The 20,881-nt window shown below is 35.8% G+C and overlaps 1 protein-coding gene across 2 annotated transcripts in view; it reads right to left on the bottom strand.

The window, feature by feature from the left end:
* The window catches only part of RASA1 (RAS p21 protein activator 1), a 111,013-nt gene that overhangs the window by 33,042 nt on the left and 57,090 nt on the right, over window positions 1-20,881 (bottom strand). For both annotated transcript variants that reach the window (XM_021710343.1, XM_021710344.1), the window contains exons 6-9: window positions 19,573-19,604; window positions 13,346-13,398; window positions 9,992-10,142; window positions 5,550-5,628 (exon numbers count right to left, since the gene is read on the bottom strand). In XM_021710343.1, the coding sequence (XP_021566018.1) occupies window positions 5,550-5,628; window positions 9,992-10,142; window positions 13,346-13,398; window positions 19,573-19,604 (315 nt within the window). The remainder of the gene's footprint in view (window positions 1-5,549; window positions 5,629-9,991; window positions 10,143-13,345; window positions 13,399-19,572; window positions 19,605-20,881) is intronic.

Here is a 20,881-nt window from a genome sequence, read left to right as displayed (position 1 = left end):
GTAGCCTTGAAAGAAAGAGATTTTCAAAGCTGAAGACAGATCATTACCACACGTTACAAAAATATAAGATAAAAAATCTTGATTTTTTTGTCATAAGTTCCTTAATGCCCTAAATTCCATAAGGCAAATATCATTACAATAAAATAATTGGTCCCAACATTATGCTATTTAATATGAAGTGATTTATTTTTCACTATTTTGTAAAAAAAGTGCAGTCAACTGTGAACATTAGTCACATTAGTACAAGGGATGGATCAGCAGTCACTGGACACTTCTAGGGGAAGGAGAGGGAGGAAAGTGGGGGGAACATGTGACAACTCTATGGCTACCTGATCGCTACCAGGGGAAAGTGAGGGCCAGTTATAAGCCCAAACTTCACCTGCATACAACCTGCTTATGTAGTTAATCCTCTCTTGTATCCTACATCTCTGTCTAATGTAACATAAAACATATAACAAGTGAGAGCTGCTAGTAGGTGATCTGCAAGATGTCTCCGAGTGCAAAGGGTTAAAAAGGGAAACAAGTTTGAGTGAAAGAGTAGTAGACTGGTAGAAAAGAGGAGTTCTGAAAAACTAATGAGATGCCACTACAGGGTCTGTGTGCCATTGTAAGGACCTTGGCACTTACTCTGAATGAAACCTAGAACAACTACAAATGTTAGCAGAGGAGTGACATGATCTGACATCGTAAATGGATCTTTCTGACTGTTGTGCTGTATTGGTGACAAAGAGAGAAAAAAAGAGCCGACTGAGATTCTGGTGGTGGTCACATTCCAGACATATTGTGAAGGCAGAGTCAGCATGATGTTCCTGACAAGCAGGATACAGACTACAGAAGAAAAAAAGTTGAAGATGATTCGATGCCATTTACTTAACCTCTCTGGTCTCAGTTTCCCTATCTTTGAAATGGGCATCATTATAGTGTCAATCTCACCAAGTTATTGGGGAAAAAAAAAAATTAAATGGATTAATACACATAAAAAAACAGTGCCTAAAATATAGTGCTCAAAATAATGTTAGTTGTTTTTATGGTGGGGTGTCTCAAAAGGCTCATTTTTTTCTAATGTATGTCTCAAAAGTGTTAAAGTTCCAGGAAGTCTGTAGTCCTGGCTCAGATTCTGCTGTTCCTCAGCCCCCACCAGCATCTCAGCCTGAGTGTGAGGATGCAGCTAATCCATTTGGTCATAAGAAAAAGTGTATTACTAGCCATTGTGTTCTCTAACAGTTAAAATCCTGCTGGAAGAATGGATGAGTCCTATTATTCCCCAAACCTCTACAGAAATCTTTTACTCCAAGCCCAAAATAATAGACTACAAATAGTATTTAATAGCTTCTGTGTAGCAATCAAATTGCTTTGTAATCAGCATCAGTTACTTTTGAGGTATGCAATGTCTTACAGGCACTTTTGTAAAAAAACAAAACAAAACAAAAAGTGCGATTTGTTCAGTTATAAACAGTACCACAAATAAGAGGCACACTATGTATCTGAAGTTTTTGTTTTTTGGAGTCAAGGTCTCATTCTGCTACCCAGATTGGAGTGGAGTGGCACAATCATGGCTCACCACAGCCTTGAACTCCTGGGCTCAATGATCCTCTCTCCTAAGTTTCCCAAGCAGCTGGGACTACAAGCACATTACACCACACCTGGCTAATTTTTTGTTTTGCGGTTTTTGTTTGTATGTACAGACAAAGTCTTGCTATGTTGCTAGGCTGGTCTCTAACTCTTGGACTCAAACAATCCTCTCGCCACCTTGGCCTCCCAAAGTGCTGGGATTATAGTCACAAGCCACCACACTCAGCCTATTTCACCCAGCCTATTTGAAGTAATTCTTAAAGCAAACATCTAACTTACATATTAAAAGTTTACTAAATGCCATGTGCTACTTATTATTTCCTAACCGTAAAAAAACAAGTTACAACATTCTAAGCACAAGTTTAGCATGGGAAAAATTTATTACTTAATTTGTGAGCAAACAAATTAAAATGATCACTGACTCAAAAAGCCAATGTAAAATAGAATTAAGGATATAGCAAAGAAACTGTATGGCACGATCTGTCATCTGGAGGCAAAGGCTCCCCTGGCCCCTATAAAAGACCCTCTGTTGCAGTTTCTAGAAAGTATACATCACACTATTTTTTTTTTCCCAAAAAGCTCTGTTACTTATGCAGTAATTAGAACAGAGGGCGGCAAAGTCTGCCAGAATTTCCAACACAAGTGGTACATCCCTGCTGACAGTGGTTATTAGGAAGCTGCCAAGAAGGAAGTGAGACTTGAAATAGTGCTTAGCCAGCAGTATTTAGACAGAGAGGAAGAACCCACCATGATGACAGGACACACACTGAGATGGAAGACATGTTAACAACAGTACAAGGAGGGTCAGGGGTATTTTCCTGCTGGAGAGAGTAGATTCATCCAGTCAGTACCCACTGAATGTCTAACGTCAGGTCCTGTTCTGTGCACTAGGGAAAACAATTCAAACAAAAATCTCTGCTCTATGAACCTTATAGTCTACCAGAAAAACATGAGAACATGCAGGAAGATACAGGAATACCATGGAGATACTGCAGATTGGGTTCTAGACCACGATAATAAAGCAAATCACATGCATTTTTTGGTTTCCAGGTGCACATAAAAGTTATGTTTACATTATTCTAACAGTCTTTTAAGTGTGCAACAGCATTATATCTAAACAACGTACATATGTTAATTTAGAAATACTTTATTGCTGAAAAATGCTAACAATTATGTGAGCCTTCAACAAGACATAAAACTTTTTTTCTGGTGGAGGGTCTTGCCTCGATGATGCTGCTGACCAGGATTGTGGTTGCTGAAGGTTAGGGTTGCTGTGGAAATTTCTTAAAATAAAACAATAAAGTTTGCCACATCAACTGACTCTCCCTTTCATAAAATGCTGCTGTTTCATGAAACGCTGTTTGATACTACTTGAGTCACAGTTAAACTCCTTGCAAAACTGGAGTCAATCTTCTAAAACCCTGCTGCTGCCTTATGATTAAGTTTATGTTACATCCTAAAACCTTTGCTGTCATTTCAACAATGTTCACTGTATCTTCACCAGAAGTAGATTCCATCAAGAGACTACTTTCTTTGTTCATGCATAAGAACTCCTCATCCATTCAAGTTTTAGCATGAGATTGCAGCAATTCAGTCACATCTCCATAATCCTCCTCTGATTCTAGTTGTCTTGCTAGTTCTACTCATCTGCAGTTACTTCCTCCTGAAAGTCATTTTGTGGTCTTCAAACCCTCAAAGTCATCCTTGAGGGCCAGAATCAGCTTCTTCCAAACTTGTTTATGTTGACATTTTTACTGGGTCCATTTGTGAATCACAAATGTTTTTAATGGCATCTAGACTGGTGCTTTCCAGAAAGTTTTCGATTTACTTTAACCAGATCCATCAGAGGAATTACTATCTGTGGCAGCTACAGCCTGATGAAATGTATTTCTTACCTAGCTAATAAGTCCTGAAAGTTGAAATTACTCCTCCATCCATGGGCTACAGAATGAATGGAGTCATGAAAACTCCTCCATTCAGGGCTACAGAATGGATGCAGTTAAGAAAACAACACTGCCGGGCTTGGTGGCTCAGCCTGTAATCCCATGCCTTTGGGAGGCTGAGGTGAGTGGATTGCCTTGAGCCTGCGGGTTCGAGACCCGCCTGGGCAGCAAGACCTCATCTCTACAATAATTAAAAAAATCAGCCAGGTGTGGTAGCGCATGCCTGTAATTCCAGCTATTGGGAAGGCTGAGGCGGAAGGATCGCCGGAGCCCAGCAGGTGAGGTTGCGGTGGCCGGGAGCGGCCACTGCACTCCAGTCTGGGCGACAGAGTGAGACTCCAACTCAAAAAAAAAAAAAAGAAAACAACATTAATCTCCTTGTATATCTCCCTCAGAACCCTTAGGTGACCAGATGCTTGTCAATGGGCAATAATATTTCAAAGGAATCATTTTTTTCTGAGCAGTAAGTCTCAAGAGTGGGCTTAAAATATCCAATAAGCCAGGCTGCAAACAGCAGTGTGACATGTCACCCAGGCTCTGTGGTTTCATTTATAGAGCACAGTTAGAGTAGATTCAGCATAATTCTGAAAACCTCAGGATTTTCTGAATTGTCACTGATCATTAGCTTCAACTTCAAGTCACCAGCTGCATTAGCACCTAACAAGAGAGTGAGTCTGTCTTTTGAGACTTTGAAGCCAGGCAGTGACTTCTCCCTAGCTATGAAATACTGTTGTATCTCAGCAAATAGGAAGGCCCAAGGAAAGGAAGAGAAATGGGAAATGGCCAGTTGGTGGAACAGTTCAAACACATACAACATTAAGTTCGCTGTCTAAGGTTGCAGTTTATGGTGCCCCAAAACAATTACGGTACAACAGTGATATCGAAGATTAATCACAGATCAGTATATAATAGATATAATAAGAAAAAAGTTTGAAGCACTGTGAGAATTACCAAAATGTAATATAAAGTCATAAATTGTTGGAAAAATGGCACTGACTTCCTCCATGAAGGCTGCCATGAACTTTCCATTTGTAAAAACACAGTATCTGTGAAGTATGATAAAGGCAAGCACAACAGAATGAGGAGTGCCTGTATGCTACAATGTGACAAGATTATAATGACTGTTGAATGTATATTTAGCTTCAGAACAATGACTTCCTCCCCACTAACTGCAGTGAATAGTAGGTAAAAATGAACTTGCTAAGAAGAGGAACACTAAGAAACTAGAGACATGACAAATTACTGTACAGCTTCAGCTGGGTGCCCAGCACCTAATTCACGATCCTTATGTCCCTAGAGTATCAGGACCTCCATTTTCCACATAGGAAGACTCTTAATCACTCTTTTGAAGCACTTTTTTCTAAACCCTTTCCTTACTACACTTCACAAATAATGAAGAAGAAACAGAAGCTAATCACTTTATGCATTAAGCAACCATCATTTAAGAGACTCTTTTATTCAAGGCCAAGAGTTCCTATTATGTTCTAGATTTTATGCATGCTTGCCTTCTCTATGACCTTGTCCATGAGGTACTGCGGCCACCCATCCCCTCCCCTAACTGACCGTCACTTTCCTCTGTGCTATATATATTTTTCACTCAGAATATACAGACATGCTCAAATTCATTTGCCATAAAACTATTGGCAAATAAAGAAATAAAAATGTAAACCCCATTTGGCCCTAATCCTCTTCTATCATTATTTATTTCTTTTCTTTACTTCTCAAGCTTACCTGTAGTTTACCTTGTCTCTATTTTTGCCTCCAAAACACCCACTCCTTGACCTAGTGAAACTTGGCTTCTGCCCAATGACTCTCAAAAAAAAAAGCCACCAAAGCCTTCCTAATTATCTAGAACCAACACACATAAAACAAAGAGATTCTCTTAAAATTCACTTTCTGAAAGAATCTAAATAGTATACTGTTTTAAGTCTTATCCAGTTTTAATTGCACAAATGTATGCACGAACATATCACCAAAATGCATCTTAAAATAAAATAAAAATTACTGCCAAAAAAGAAAACCAGTAACACTGACCTGCATTGGTACAGGGTCCTTAAGATAATACCCTTCAACAATCTGTTCCTTCCGATAGTGATCTATGATGTCCCCAATGCTGTTAAAATAAAAATTACTAACATTAACATAATCTGTCTCATAAAAATGCAAATCTTTTAAAACACATGTAGACTAGTACCAAAGACTATCTAATTAGCAATTTTTTTTTCAACGCACATAACCTAAATATACTGACATAATAAGTGATTGTTAACAGTCACATTATTTTAGAAAAACAAGAACATTCTCAGTATCGGTTTACAGGTCAGAATACATGAGTCAGAAATCCAGATTTCCCAAACACATTCAGGTGGGCAGTCAAGTCCACAATATCATCCTCAAAGAGTTACGTTAATTGAGGAAATATTAAAAGTCTACTTTTTTTTGAGATATTAAGAATGAAGAAATGAAAGAGAAATGACATTTATCTAGGAAACTGAGTTGAAATAAACTATAAACTTTTATTACCAAAACCTTTTATATATTATTTTATATCAGATACAGTTAGGACATTAAAAACATGACTAACAAGTAAAAGTAGGAGCCATAAAAAAGGAAAAAAAAAAAAAGAAACTAATCTTACATGCAGGTTTATTTTTACAGTCAGAAAGGCTTATTGATAAATTTTAGCATGTCATAATGAAGTTTTTAAATATACAATCAGTAGGCAACTTTACAGTCCTGAATACTTAAATCCTGGAATTTCAAGTCTTCCTTTAACATACTAGACAAATGGGTACTTTAGAGTCATCTAGAAAACATTTCTCCAAAGAAATTTTGTTTAACCTACCACTTGATTTTTTTTCATACTGATACAATAATTCGAGTATCTCTCTGTGTGTGTATCCAAATATAAATTATCTTCTCTATGTTACAAAATTAATTTAAACCAAAAATAAGTAATGTCAAAAAGCAAAAGACTTGAAAACATAGCTAGTAAAAAAAATTTTTTTAAAAATAAGATTGGGTAAATATGCACCAGAGGCAGCATTTACAAAGGCAGCAGGAGGGGTGAAAATGAGACAAATAAAAAACTATTATAAAAAGGACAAGGAAGCCGGGCTCGGTGGCTCAGCCTGTAATCCCATGCCTTTGGGAGGCTGAGGTGAGTGGATTGCCTGAGCCTGCAGGTTCGAGACCCGCCTGGGCAGCGAGACCTCATCTCTACAATAAATCCAAAAATCAGCCGGGCGTGGTGGCACATGCCTATAATTCCGGCTACTCGGAAGGCTGAGGCGGAAGGATCGCCGGAGCTCAGCAGGTCGAGGCTGCGGTGGCCGCGAGCGGCCACTGCACTCCAGTCTGGGCGACAGAGTGAGACTCCAACTCAAAAAAAAAAAAAAAAGGACAAGGAACATTGTAAGATTCTAAAGAAAAAAAGGTAATACCATACAAATCCAAAATTGTTAAAAGAAAAATGAAAATCAGGAAATATATTTGAAGATAGCTAGATACCACCAAAGAGATGACTGTTTTTTGAAGCAAAGCAAAGCAAAAAAATCTATGAAAAATCAGTAAACAGCAAAGGTTTCTGGCTGTAAATGTCATTAATCCTGTGTAGCACCTCAATGTTACAATATAATTGTTTTCCATGAGCTGAAAGAAGAGAAAACCAAAACCATTGGGAAGTATAGTTCAGATTGTCCATGTGGCAACTGATCGGAAACACTTTTAATAACTTAGGCTTTTGACTAATATCAAGTGCAATTAGGTTTTTACCAATGAGCTGGAGTATTGATTTAAAAAGAAAATGTACTCTTCCATTCATATTCCACTTAGAAACACCTAATGCAACAGTCAAGAGAGAGACAATAAAACAAAATTTCCTAGACATTCACAAAAGGTACAGCCATGAAATCATTTATGTCTCAGAAAGATAAAATGTGTTCAGTGCAAACTTATTTGTGGCATAAATATGAGTTTCTTGAGACACTATGTCCTAATGCACTTAGTTCATAAAACCATGTACATCTACTCTTGAAGTCTAGGTAAATGTTACTAATCTTCAAAGTCTAACCAAAATCCTCCCTCTTCCTTCTCACCACTCACTGAACTCACATCTGCTGACTCCCACGCAGACTTGCACATCCTCTGAACTCATCACAGTCTGCATGTCATACTATCACTTCCAATAAACCTGAGCACTGTATCTTTTTCATTATGTATATATGCACAGGATCTGCACAGATCTCACAAAGTAGATTAGTCAATAAATGTTTGCTGAGTTACATTTGCTGTTATGTGTCTCTCCTACTTTTTTTTAAAGCTTTGAAGACAGTTATCCCTTAAGTTATGTCTTAAAAGTTTCTAAATGAAACAGACATCACTGCTGCCTCTTTACCAAAAGGCTCAAGTACAGTTAATGGAAGAGGGCACAGGAGAGTATAGCTGTGTTAAACAGATTTATTGAAAAATCTTACTTTACACATTTGTATCTGAACAATAAATTATAATCATAAAAGGTATATCTTCCTAGGAATTATTTCTGACATCATTACTGACAGTAATGTTGAAACAGAGGATATATTTCCTAAACAACTATAAAATATTTCATTTTCCTAGTATCGGATTCATATAATTTGGACCTTCCTTTATAAAAAATTAAATGTTGAATCTAGAAACAACAATACACTAAACTTTGTAAGATGAAACTCATTCATAGAGAATATAAATTCTAAAAGTCAAATGTTTGGGGACTTGATCAAGTCAGCTAAATTAGCATATATTTAACCTTTTAAAAAAAGTCCTACTTTTACAAGCAAACTGAAAACTCTGCAATAGTTTAGAAAGAAATGTACTTAAGATATTTTTATTGTTCCTCCATGGTCCTTATCAACAAAAAAAAGACAACCTTTCTAAGTTTTACTGACTGACTCTAGTATGTAGGAAGAATTTCCATCTTTGCAGAGTGCAAGCATCCTAAGGAATTTAAGTCAGTAAGCAAAACAAACTTCCAAAAAATAAATCTATGCAAATTATTTTATCTTAAAAAAAATCTCAATATGGACATTTATCCAGTTAAGAACGTAGTATGTTTTCAACTCATAATTCTGTATGTTCCAAATCTCTAGAAAACTGGACAGTGGGAAAAACTAATTTACTTTCATAAAGAGCTCAAATGACAGCTGTTGTATTTTCAGTGACAACATCTAGAATTTGGACTGTAATACAGAAAGTACTAAAGCAGCTTACAGATGAGGTGTGCAAAGCAGTTCAACTCTCTGGACCCACATCTGCCATTTGATGTCTTGTAACTCTCCACTATATAGTTACAAGCAACTAGAAGAGATTGACTGTGTTTTGTTTTTCAGAGAAAACAGCTGCTGGTTCTCTATTGACTCTAAGGTCTAACTAGAATTGAGAGAAATTCTTTTTTTTTTTTTTTTGAGTTGGAATCTCATTCTTGTCGCCCAGGCTGGAGTGCAGTGGCACGCTCAGGGCCACCGCGACCTGCTAGGCTTAGGTGATACTTAGCCCTCAGCCTTCCAAGTAGCTGGAACTACAGACCCACACCACCAAGCCTGGCTAGTTTGTGTGTGTGTGTATGTGTGATTTATTGTAGAGATGAGGTCTCACCAAGTTGCCCAGGCTGGTCTGGAACCCCCGGGCTCAGGCAATCCACTCGCCTCGGCCTACCAAAGTGCTGGGATTACAGGCTGAGCCACTGTGCCTGGCTGAGAGAAATTCTAATTGGGATGCAAAATGCTGCTGTGGTACTAAGGGTTTAACCTAGGCAAATTGTCAGCATTTACGAACAAGATTATGCCAGGCTCCAAAGGAGGAAAACAATGCCACTCTAGGGTTGTCTGGTTTGGGAAAACTTGTACATCCAGAAATGGAGATTACTTTCTATTTAACAGAAAAAATGTTGACATTCTATCACATAATTTCCTCTATTAACTTCTGTTCCTAGTCAGGTAACTAGAATTCATTCCGGGTTTTGGGACAAGCAGAGAATTTACTTTGAAAGTAAGAAAGTAAAAAGCAATCATCACAAGAAGTATCAACTTGAGGAAACAACTATCGGGCAACATTTGTGTAGTCTCAGTAACTCTTTAGGAACCTTTATCTTATTAAAATAAAATGTCTCATTAATAAAATAATGTAATATATTTTATTTTCCTTAGACGTTTTACACCTTCTCCAGATAACATATGAATTCACCAAACATTGCCTATGGCTATGTATAAGTAGTTTTTAAGATCACATAAATTACTTTGTAAGAAACAAATTTTGTTATTAATTTATATTCATGTTTGGCACTGCCTAAACACTTCCTAGACATGAAATTATATTAAAGGTATAATATTTTTTAAAAATCTGGAACTTTTACATAATTCTGAATCTGATACAATTTATTATCAAGATTTCAATTATTTCTGTCAAACATAAAAGGTAACTAAACATTTCTCATGATTTACCTGTTATAATATCGGCCTCCCATCATAAACTGATTGTTTGGTGTTGGACATATTTTAAATCGCTGAATATTTTCATTGGTTCGAAAATAAAGTGAATAATCTCCAGGAGTATTATCTGAAGGCCTCACAAGAAAACTGCAGACTTGGCCAACTGTAAAAATTAAGCTGTTAGTTTATTCCCTAATTACCAAATAAAAAAGAAAAAAAATGTTAAGGAGCATAATTACAAAGTACATTCAAAGTCATAAACATATGTAAATTTTCACTAGGAACTTGTTTTTTAAAAACAAATTTAAGACTTTAAAAAAATATATATTTTCTGGTTTACAATCCACAACCACATATGTTGCTTGTCTGTTATATCTCTGGTGTATCTTACCAGTTTTAATACATTCTTTTAAAAAACACAGAATGGATATTTTGCAGTAATAACTTCTGGTCAGTAACTGTCATAACTTAGAAGGAATAACTTAAGCACTGCTAGGGGGCACTGGCTAAAATTGCTACATTCTGTTTATAAATCCGCTCAGTAAGTAGTTTCTAAAAACTTAAGGACAATTTTGATTATGCATATTCTGCACTTTACCAGGTGTATTCAAATACCCATTAAAAAGTAATGACTGTGCCAGGCACGGTGGCTCACGCCTGTAATCCCAGTACTATGGGAGACCAAGGCAGGAAGATAGCTTGAGTCCAAGAGTTCAAGACCAGTCTGGGCAAATAGCAAAACTCTGTCTCTTAAAGAAAACATTAAAAAGTAATGATTGTAATATAAGAATGGATTTAAAACAACTGAAATATCTGTGTACGTTATCACAATCTATATACATGCACTATATTTTACTTAATAGGTATGATCCCCAAAAGACATATTGAAGCAAATTATCATATATAACATATTTTCGTTTTATTTTTTAATTTTACTATTTACTAGAGACAGGTTTTTGCTCTGTCTGGCTGGAGTGCAGTGGTACATTCATAGCTTAACACAACCTCCAACTGTTGGGCTCAAGCATCTTCCCACCTCAGCCTACCTAGTATCTGGACTACAGACACAAATGCAGGGATGTGCCACCATGCTCAGCAAATTTTAAAAAAAACTTTTTTTTAGAGCTGGGTCTTGCTATGTGCTCAGGCTGGTCCCAAACTCTTAGCCTCAAGCAACCCTACTACCTCAGCCTCCCAAAAGGCTGTGATTACAAACATAAGCCAATACTCTGTCCCATAATTTTAGGCAAGTATTTTTTATATCTTCAATAGACAGTAACTCTTAAAACCGAGATGCTTTGCCTTTTCTCCATTTAAGTCCTAATGGTATGGAAAACAGTCAAGACTTGATTGTTTTAGGAAAGCACAATAAATACTTAAAATACCAGATGTAATTTTTACATAAATTACTGAAAGTTCCAATCATCTAGCTAAGGCATCAAGTAACTTTAATGCAAAGAATTAAAAATAAACCTTAAAGTGAATTTCCAAGGCTTAATACATAAGTATTTAATATAGGCTAAAATGAAAGTGTTTCTAAGCTGATAAAATAAATCAGCTTAGTGATAAGAATTTAGTGATAAGAATTCCTAGTGATAAGAATTTAGGATACTATCTAATTTTAAATTTCTTCTAGACTATAAAATAGGAATTTCATGGGAAATTGTGCATGTACATATATATACTTTTCAAGGGAGAGAATCCTATTAGAGTCTTAAAAGAGCACATGATTCACAGAAAATATAATCTAATATAAGGTAAATAAGATTAGCTTTTTTTCAACTTTACATGCCTAAAACAAGAATAAGTACCTCAAGTATTTGGTGGTACAAGTTCCAAAAAAGAAACATCAATAAATTCACTAAAATGCATATCTTAGTCCCACTTTGAAAGGTGACAGAATGTCACTTTTGTTTGGTATATATTCTTTTACGATCATATAGTATTAATATGTTTTTAAATTTATTTTTTGAACCTACTTAACCTACTTCTCCCATGATAAAATTAGGCACTACAAAAACTCCCTCACATCTTTCAAAAGAGCAAAGTATTAATTTAAAATGCAATGCCATATAGCTTAAAACAGATTACTTATTTAATGATCAGTAGTGTATTCATCATAAGAATCTATTTTACCAAATACAGAAACTATCAAACAGTTGGAGTCTCACTCTGTCGCCCAGACTGGAGTGCAATGGCCGCTCCCGGTCACCGCAGCTTCGACCTGCTGGGCTCTGGCAATCCTTCCGCCTCAGCCTTCCAAGTAGCTGGAATTACAGGCATGTGCTACCACGCCCGGCTGATTTTTTGATTTATTGTAGAGATGAGGTCTTGCTGCCCGGGCGGGTCTCGAACCCGTGGGCTCAGGCAAACCACTCACCTCAGCCTCCCAAAGGTGTGGGATTACAAGCTGAGCCACCGAGCCCGGCTACAATGGTCATTTTTAAAGAACTAAAACTTCTAAATTACACATTATAGCTTAAACTTGTCTCAAATCTTTATAAGAAGTGGTTTATTGAGGAATTTTTGGGAGTTGAATTAATTCAGTCTTAAGTATTTAGCAAGAATAAACAATGACAGGATGGTTTTTATTTTAAATAATAAACCCACAATACAAATCAATTTTTACTTTGCATTTCTCTGTAGTCACATTAAAATTAACACACATTTAAAGATAAATATAAGAATGTCTGCTGTAGCTGGAAGGCAAAAAACCATAAACAATACGATATCCCTTCATAGGTGACTGGCCAATTATAGTATAATGAAGAGTATATGGCTATTAAAAGAATAAAGAAAACTTTCATCTGCAGATAAAGGTGTGGTGCATGTCCCTGATATTTGTATGTGTAGAGGTGAGAAAGGGAGATTTACACAGACACAGAAAACTTCTAGAAACATGAAGAGAAAAACTGTCATCTGGTGTTACTTCTGGGGAAAAAGACAGGGGCCCTGGGTAGAAGAAGAAAACACACTTTGCTAAATTTTTTACTACAGGTGTGTTTCAACTAAAAATAACAAAAGCACCAGCTTCTTAGCATTGGGAAAAAACTGCAATATAATAAACATTAACTTAAGGCATAAATGGTAGGTTTACTTCTTTCTTCTCTAACCAAAAAAGGCAAGACCCCTGTACCCCACCTTCCCTATTCACCTGATTTCGCCCAAAGCAACTTTTTTTTGTTTCTCCAAATGAAAAAAGTCTTCAAAGGGAAATATTTTGCTGATGTGAAAGAGATGAAACCAAAAAAAAAAAAAAATGGCAAGAAGCTATAAAAGGCTCAAAACTGACAAATTTTTTTTCACCGGAATTATTTTTTGGAGGGCGGGCCCCTTGTTAGAAAAGGCAAGTGAATATATAATTACCTGTCATTAGTAAATTATAAGCTTCTTGTTTGGAAATCTTCCCATGGAACCATCTTAAAAAAAGAACAAATTAGATATATAAATCAAAAGTCCTTTTTGTTGTTATCACATGATCAAAACTAAACCAACACAGAAAGTTTAATTCAAACTGATATGAAATAAATGCAATGGGATTGATCAAATTATCTCATTCTCATTACTTTTGGTACTACATTTTATATACATATCACATTTACTTTCAATAAAATATAGAAAACTAGGAACTACCATGTATAAACTATAATTTTCATATTAATTACCAATATAAAACTAACAGCAATTTTAATGCTGGTAATGACAAACTGTTACATGTTTACTTCATACTTAGGTCTGTTTTTCTTTTGGGGATGGGGGAAGGAAGGGTAGTACAGGTGGAGTCCACTCCAGAATTGCCCAGAAAAAAATAGTAATAATAAATTATTTTTTCTCATATTTCTCTCAAAGTAAAATTTCCTATAACACGTGATAAGTTCTCTCTTCAAATCACATCAAGTTGTTAATGCATACTATACTGAAAGTCAGAAAATATGACTGGATGATAAGAATGAATAGATGTCAACATCAAGAACTAAAAGAAAAGAAGGATTTAGTATTCCAAGTTGTATTTGAGCTAACAGCCTATCAAACTAGATTGCTAAAGTATTTTATATTCTGTATTTTTAAAATAAGCTTTTAGAAATTATTATAAATGGCATTATAGTCAAGATACATAATCGAAGTTTTATCTTCAATTAAAATGATATATCTGCTTAAACATTAATTATTAGTTTCCAAAGTACATAAAATCACCTTCTATTTACCTGAAGGCTTATTACCTATCTTTGATTAACACATTTTAATGCAAAGCTGGCAATTCTAGATCTCCTCTCTACCACTTTGCGGTATCTTCTTAAGGTTTATAATTATTAACAATGAATTAAAGAGCAAGTAAATATATTACAAGATTAAACTATATAAATGCTCTAAAACCTAATACTACAGGTTTAGAGGTTGTTCATACTGTTTTAAATGATCCATGCTATTACTGGAGAAAGTATGAAACTAAAACAATTTATAGCTTTTCATATGAATGAAAGGTCAACCTTTTGAACTCTCTTTTCAACACTATTCCAACCATTTTAAGTCACTATTTCAGATTTCTTGATGTTCCCAGTGCAAATTATGAATAACATATATCAAGTATGAGGAGGGACCCAAAAGGAATCAGAATTATTTTTTGGAAGGGAGGTCCCTTGTAGTACAGGCATTCTAGCTAAGTGTTCTAGGAACCCAATTGGTATCAGTCAGTATTCGACTTCAGTGATTTTTGGGGGGGAGATTCTTTCAATGGGTTTGCCCATTTCATGATGGGTGATTTATGAGCATATCTGCCCACACTGTGCTGGATGTTCAGCAGTTTTTGACCAAAAATGGCATGACCCCTGTGTCCCACCTTCCCTATTCACCTGATCTTGCTCAAGCAACTTTTTTTGTTTCCCCAGATGAAAAAAGTCTTCAAAGGGAAATATTTTGCTGATGTGGAAGAGGTGGAAAAAAAAAACAGAAAAAGCACCAAAAGACATCAAAAGTGTCAAGTTCAAAAACTGTTTTAAGCAGTGAAAGAAGCATCTCAATAGGTGCACTGCATCAATAAGAGAGTACTTTGAAGGGGACTTAAACTCAAATATGTAAGAATAAATACATACTTTTTATAAATTCCCGCTTTTTTGGTCTCCTCCCCCAACCCTTGTATAAAACAACTAAAAACAGTCTAGACTGCCTTACACAGGAATGAAGTTTGATACTGCATTCAAGTGCAGGGTAAATGACCATTTGCCACAAATGCTGGAGCAGAATTTCTGTTCTCTAGGGAAGACTGAACTAGATGACCTGACCTCCAAGGCTAATCCTCGATTTTTATATCTAGAAAAAAAGAAAATTCAAAAAGAGAGGGGTAAAAAAGTAACAGATGGGGGCTAGAGATGAGTAAGAGTTTTAGCATAAGAAAACAGTGTGAAGTCAAAGTGGCAATATCATTTTCTGAAGAGTCTTAGAGTTTCATTCATTCACGACATTTATTCCTATACAAAATTTAGATACTTTAAGCACATGGTCTGCATGATGAGTCCTTGCTCTTAAAAAGTCCTCACTCTAGTTAGAAAAAAAAATACAAATACTGTATAACTATAAAAACGATGTAGAAAATATAGTAAGCCCAGTGGTAGGTTATTGCTGAAGGCTGTTTGGGAAAAACAGAGAAGGGTGCCAATTCTTTCAAGTGTGTGGGGGAAAAGAAAAAGGAAGATTTTCTGGGGATGGTGATAAATGAGCTAAGTCTTTAAGTATGAATGGAAGAATTCTGGTCCAGGAAGCAGCTTAAGCAAGATATTTAAAAAAAACAAAAACGGAATTATTCATTTAAAGACTTACAAAATGGTGAGTATAAAACTAAAAATGACAAGTGACAGGAGTAGCAAAGGACACAGAGCCAGAGCACAAATGTTTTCAGACTCTGCTAAGGTAAAGATGGTGGAAAACTACTTGAGGTTTTATAGATTTTTTTTTTAATTTAATTTTTTTTTCTGGATACATAATAGGTATATATAATTAGGGATACATGTAATGTTTTGACACAGGCATATGTGTGATGATCACATCAGGGTAAATGGAGTATCCATCACCGCAAGCATTTATCATTTCTCTGTGTTAGAAACATATAAGTTCCACTCTTAGTTACTTTTAAATATATAATAAATAATTGTTGACCACAGTCATCCATTGTGCTACCAAATACCAGGTCTTACTCATTCTATCAAAGTGTATTTTTGTACCCATTCTGTATCCCCACCTTATCTATCCCCTCTCCTCTTTACCCTTCCCAGCCTCTGGTAACCATTATTCTACTTTCTACCTCCACAAGTTCAGTTTTTATTTTTAGCTCCCACATATAAGTGATAACATGTGATATTTGTGTTTCTATACGTGGCTTATTTCACTTAGCATAATGTTCTCCAGTTCCATCTATGTTGCTGCAAATGACAGGATTTCTTTCTTTTTTTATGGCTGAATAATATTCCATTGTGAATATGTACCACATTTTATTCATTCATCCAATGATGGACACTTAAGTCAATTTCTTATCTAGGCTATTGTGAATAGTGCAGGCAAATGCAGACATTTCTTTTAAACATTAATTTCTTTTTTTTTTTTTTTTTTTTTTTTTTTGCACACATATCCACAATAGGATTGCTGGATCATAGGGTAGTTTCAATTTTAGTTTCTTCAGTAACCTTCACACTGTTCTCCATAGTAGCTATACTAATGGGCATTCCTATAAACAGTATACAAGGATTCCCCTTTCTTTTTCTGTTGTACAAGCTGGAATATAGTGGTGGCAAAATCAAGGATCACTGCAGCCTTGTCCTTCTGGGCTCAGGGTTCCTTCCACTTTAGCCTCTCAAGTACCTCGAACTATAGGTGAGTGCCATCATGCCTAGCTAACTGTGTGTGTGTGTGTGTGTGTGTATGTGTGTTTTTGTAGAGACAAATTCTATCTTACATAGGCTGGTCTCAAACTCCTGGCTCAAGCAATCTTCCCTCCTTGGCCTCCTAAAGTGCTAAGATTAACAGGCAAAAGCCATCACACTCTGTCGAAGGTTTCCCCTTTCTCCATATCATCACCAGTATTCACTAATGTCTGCCCCTGTCTTTCATATAAAAGCCATTTTAACTGAGTGAGACAATATCTCATTGTAGTTTTGATTTACATTTCCTTGATGATTATTGATTTTGAGCATTTTTTTCCATATACATGTGGGCAGACAGATTTTAGGTGAAAAAGTGATACAATCTAGGTAGATCATTCTGGTGACTGAGAAAAAGGATTTGAAGAAATTAGAGAGTCAAGGGAAATAAACATGGAGGTTATTGCTATATTAAGTCCTGGCAGGAGACTTTAAAAGGCCTGAACTATAATTATGGTTATTTAAGATTGAGAAGAGGCACACATTCAAGAAAAATTTTAGGAGATAAAATCAAGAGAACTTGGTTTCTACAGAATAGAAATAGAGAGATGGAAACAAACTTAAAGTTATGCCATCTATTTACTCTCAAAGGGCACTCGTAGATGTTACCAAAAACACTAGAGAATTTAAAATGTCTTTTCACTGCCATAGTCCCTACCTTAAGAAATTAAAGGGAGTAAACACGTACATAAAATAAACCAACAATGCAAATTTAATTTATGCTAAATACCGAGTAGGTAAGAATTTATATCAAGTTAAGAAAATGGAAGAATGACAATGGCATTAAATAAGAAAAATTGGCCAGGCTCAGTGGCTCAGCCTGTAATCCCAGTACTGTGGGAGGCCGAGGCAAGTGGATTGACTGGCCCCATGGGTTTGAGACCAGCCCGGGGAATTTGGCGAGCCCTCATCTCTGTGATAAATCAAAAATTAGCTGGGCATGGTAACACACGCCTGTAGTTCCTGCTACTTGGAAGGCTGAGGCAGAAGGATTGCCAGAACCCAGCAGGTCAGCGCTGGGGTGACCGTGAGTGTGCCACTGCACTGCAGCCTGGGCGACAGAGTGAGACTCCAACTCAAACAAAAAAAAGAGAGAGAGAGAGAAAAATAAAAGTCTTTTCAGTGGATAGTGGAAGTTATTCTTTACACTGCGAGAAATCTGGATGTATCTTTAAATGTTTACTGGCACTCTATGCGTGGTTAATTTTTTAAAATCTGCTACTATTTCAAATAGGAATAAAAATCTAGATTTGTAGTCTCTTTTGAAAATCAGGAGGGTCTCACAAACACCAGACTCATATTCTTGTACACATCAACTAGACAGAATTGTCACCTTCCAACAAACACTTTCTAGTTTTCTGCTTTACACAGTCTTCCCTTACCAAGAGTGAATGTCAGCTACAATCTAGCCCCACATTTACAGTGCTGCTTTTTGACAGTATAGAAATAGTTCTATGTACCTTGATCTCTATCAAAGAGGGAAGGAAAATAAGTGTTTAAAGAAAAATGGGAATACATAACCCACTTCACTTGCTTACATCATCATCTGACTCTTCCAAGAATTAGAATTTGCAACTCCTACTAATAGGTGGGAGAAAAACTTCAAACTAATATAAACAAGGTACAGTTTCACTAAAAAGGTCTATTTTGTAGCTACATAAAATAATTTTAAGAAGTAAACTCAGAAAATATTTTGTATGTTCCAATTAAAGAAAGAAATTAAATAGGTTAACTGCAAATGGAGTGTATTCAGCTTAGTGTTCTTATATTTGAACAGTTAGAAGACAGAAGAGAAACATTCTACTGAAAAAATATCAGAAAATGAACAGTCTGTTAAAATAATGTGAATAAGATAGAACTGAATCAATAGTTACGATCTTTTAAAAAAATATATGCATAAAATCAGTCAGAAATGATTAGGAAAAGAAAGACCTTGAAGAATCTTATTAACATGGTAAAGAACCATTATCTTGGGGCAAAGTTTCTATGACCAAAAAAACAAATCTAAAGCATAAATGCATAAAAGATGTGCCTGTAAAAACAAGAAATACCATAAATAATCAAGAAATAAGAAATATGTTGAATTATTTATTTATTTATTTATTTATTTGAGTTGGAGTCTCACTCTGTCGCCCAGACTGGAGTGCAGTGGCTGCTCCCAGCCACCGCAGCCTCGACCTGCTGGGCTCCGGCAATCCTTCCGCCTCAGCCTTCCAAGTAGCTGGAACTACAGGCGCGCACTACCATGCCTGGCTAATTTTTTTTTTTTTTAATTTATTGTAGAGATGAGGTCTCGCCAAGTTGCCCAGGGGGGTCTCGAACCCGTGGGCTCAGGCAATCCACTCATCTCAGCCTCCCAAAGGCGCGGGATGTACAGGCTGAGCCACCAGAATAATTTTTAAAAAGTGAGGAACTATGAAATTCATAATGTTGTATGTGTAATGCTTATTGAAAGTCTTCAGTTTGCTGAGACAAGAGTTATATTTAGGTAAAAGCTATCTTTTATTTTAAAATAAGACTTTATCACTAGATCCTTAAGAAAACATTAGGACATTACTTCCCATAGCCAAATTAAAAAAATTTTTAAGACAGTCCAAAAACTCTTCTAAAATATTTTTGGTCAAAGTTTTCTAGTTAATAGATTTGTGATATTTTTTTCCCTTTTAATAATTAATACAAACTCACATTTTGCCTTCATGTGGATCTTCTTCCCGGCCCTAAAGGGAAGACATTAAGACAGTTTTTTATAGAAATTAACTATTAATCTACTTTTATTAAAATTCATTAAAATCTTATCTTCAAATAAATCTCCACACTGCCCTTCATATTTATGTATATACAAGAAAAGATGTTTCTGTTCAAGAAATACCTTTGCATGATTCTCTCTCTTCTCTCCTAGTTGTTATGACTCTAAATCAGTCCCCCTTCCCCCATTTCCTTAAACTTTTATAGTAGTCCAACTAGTATAATTACCTCTATGTCCCACCCCACCACTCCAATCTGGATTCATCAGTTTCAGCTGCAGCTTTGCCCTGCATTAAGGAAAACCAAACCGAACAAAAACAAGTTTTTAAAACCAAATCTTTCATAACTCTCTATTGCCTACAAATTCCTCACACTGCACCAAAAGTCCTTTACCACAGGACTCATCCACGTTTCCTGTCTCAGACTATCATTTCTTTTTAGATCTACACCATGGTCACACATAACTACCTGTTTGCCAAACTTCCATTATTGTAGCTTGTTCTTAGAATATTCTTTCTACTTTTTGCTTTCTACCCATTAAGATAAAACTTAACCTATACAGGAAGGAGCTATCCCAAATGTTACCTTTTCAATGAGACATTTTAAACCTCTAAAAAGTATCAACCTTTATTTTTAACATAAAAGACATCCTTCTTTTATCACCTTTTGAACTCTACTTTCTCTGTTCTAATGCTCTTTTTTCTAAGCTGCATGAGTGCTACTCATCCCACTACAGAGTTACTCATCCACTATCAGCATCTTAAGGTCTTTGCCACTCGTTCAAGCTCCCCACCAACACAAGCACCAGCAAAATGTTGGGTACATGATTCTCACTGAATATCTGTTGAACGACAGTCCTCATATCCAAGCACAGTACCTAGCACTAAGTTTTCACTGAATAAATACTGAAGGAAAGAGCAGAAAAATGGTCTAACTAAACATGGATTTGATTCTCTCAATTTGATCCTCACTCGTTAAATACCCAGTCAGACTAAAATCAAACACTCACTGGATGCCTAATATATCCAAGACACTATGCTAAAAAAAAAAAAAAAAAAAAAAAAAAAACTATAAAAATGAATTGCATTACCAATGTTCAAAAAAAGTCAATCTTATAGAAGAGGTTTACACAATAATTTTATACAATGTAATGGAATGTACAATCAACAAAGTGCTACAGAAACACAGGAGGAAACAACTGAGTCTAAGAGATTCTGGAAAGGCATAAAACCTCTGTGAAAAAAGGAGC

Source organism: Carlito syrichta, unplaced genomic scaffold, assembly GCF_000164805.1.
Source record: "Carlito syrichta isolate Samal-C Ts95f unplaced genomic scaffold, Tarsius_syrichta-2.0.1 Scaffold288464, whole genome shotgun sequence".
Taxonomy (NCBI): Eukaryota; Metazoa; Chordata; class Mammalia; order Primates; family Tarsiidae; genus Carlito; species Carlito syrichta.
This window is presented reverse-complemented; position numbering and strand designations above follow the sequence as displayed.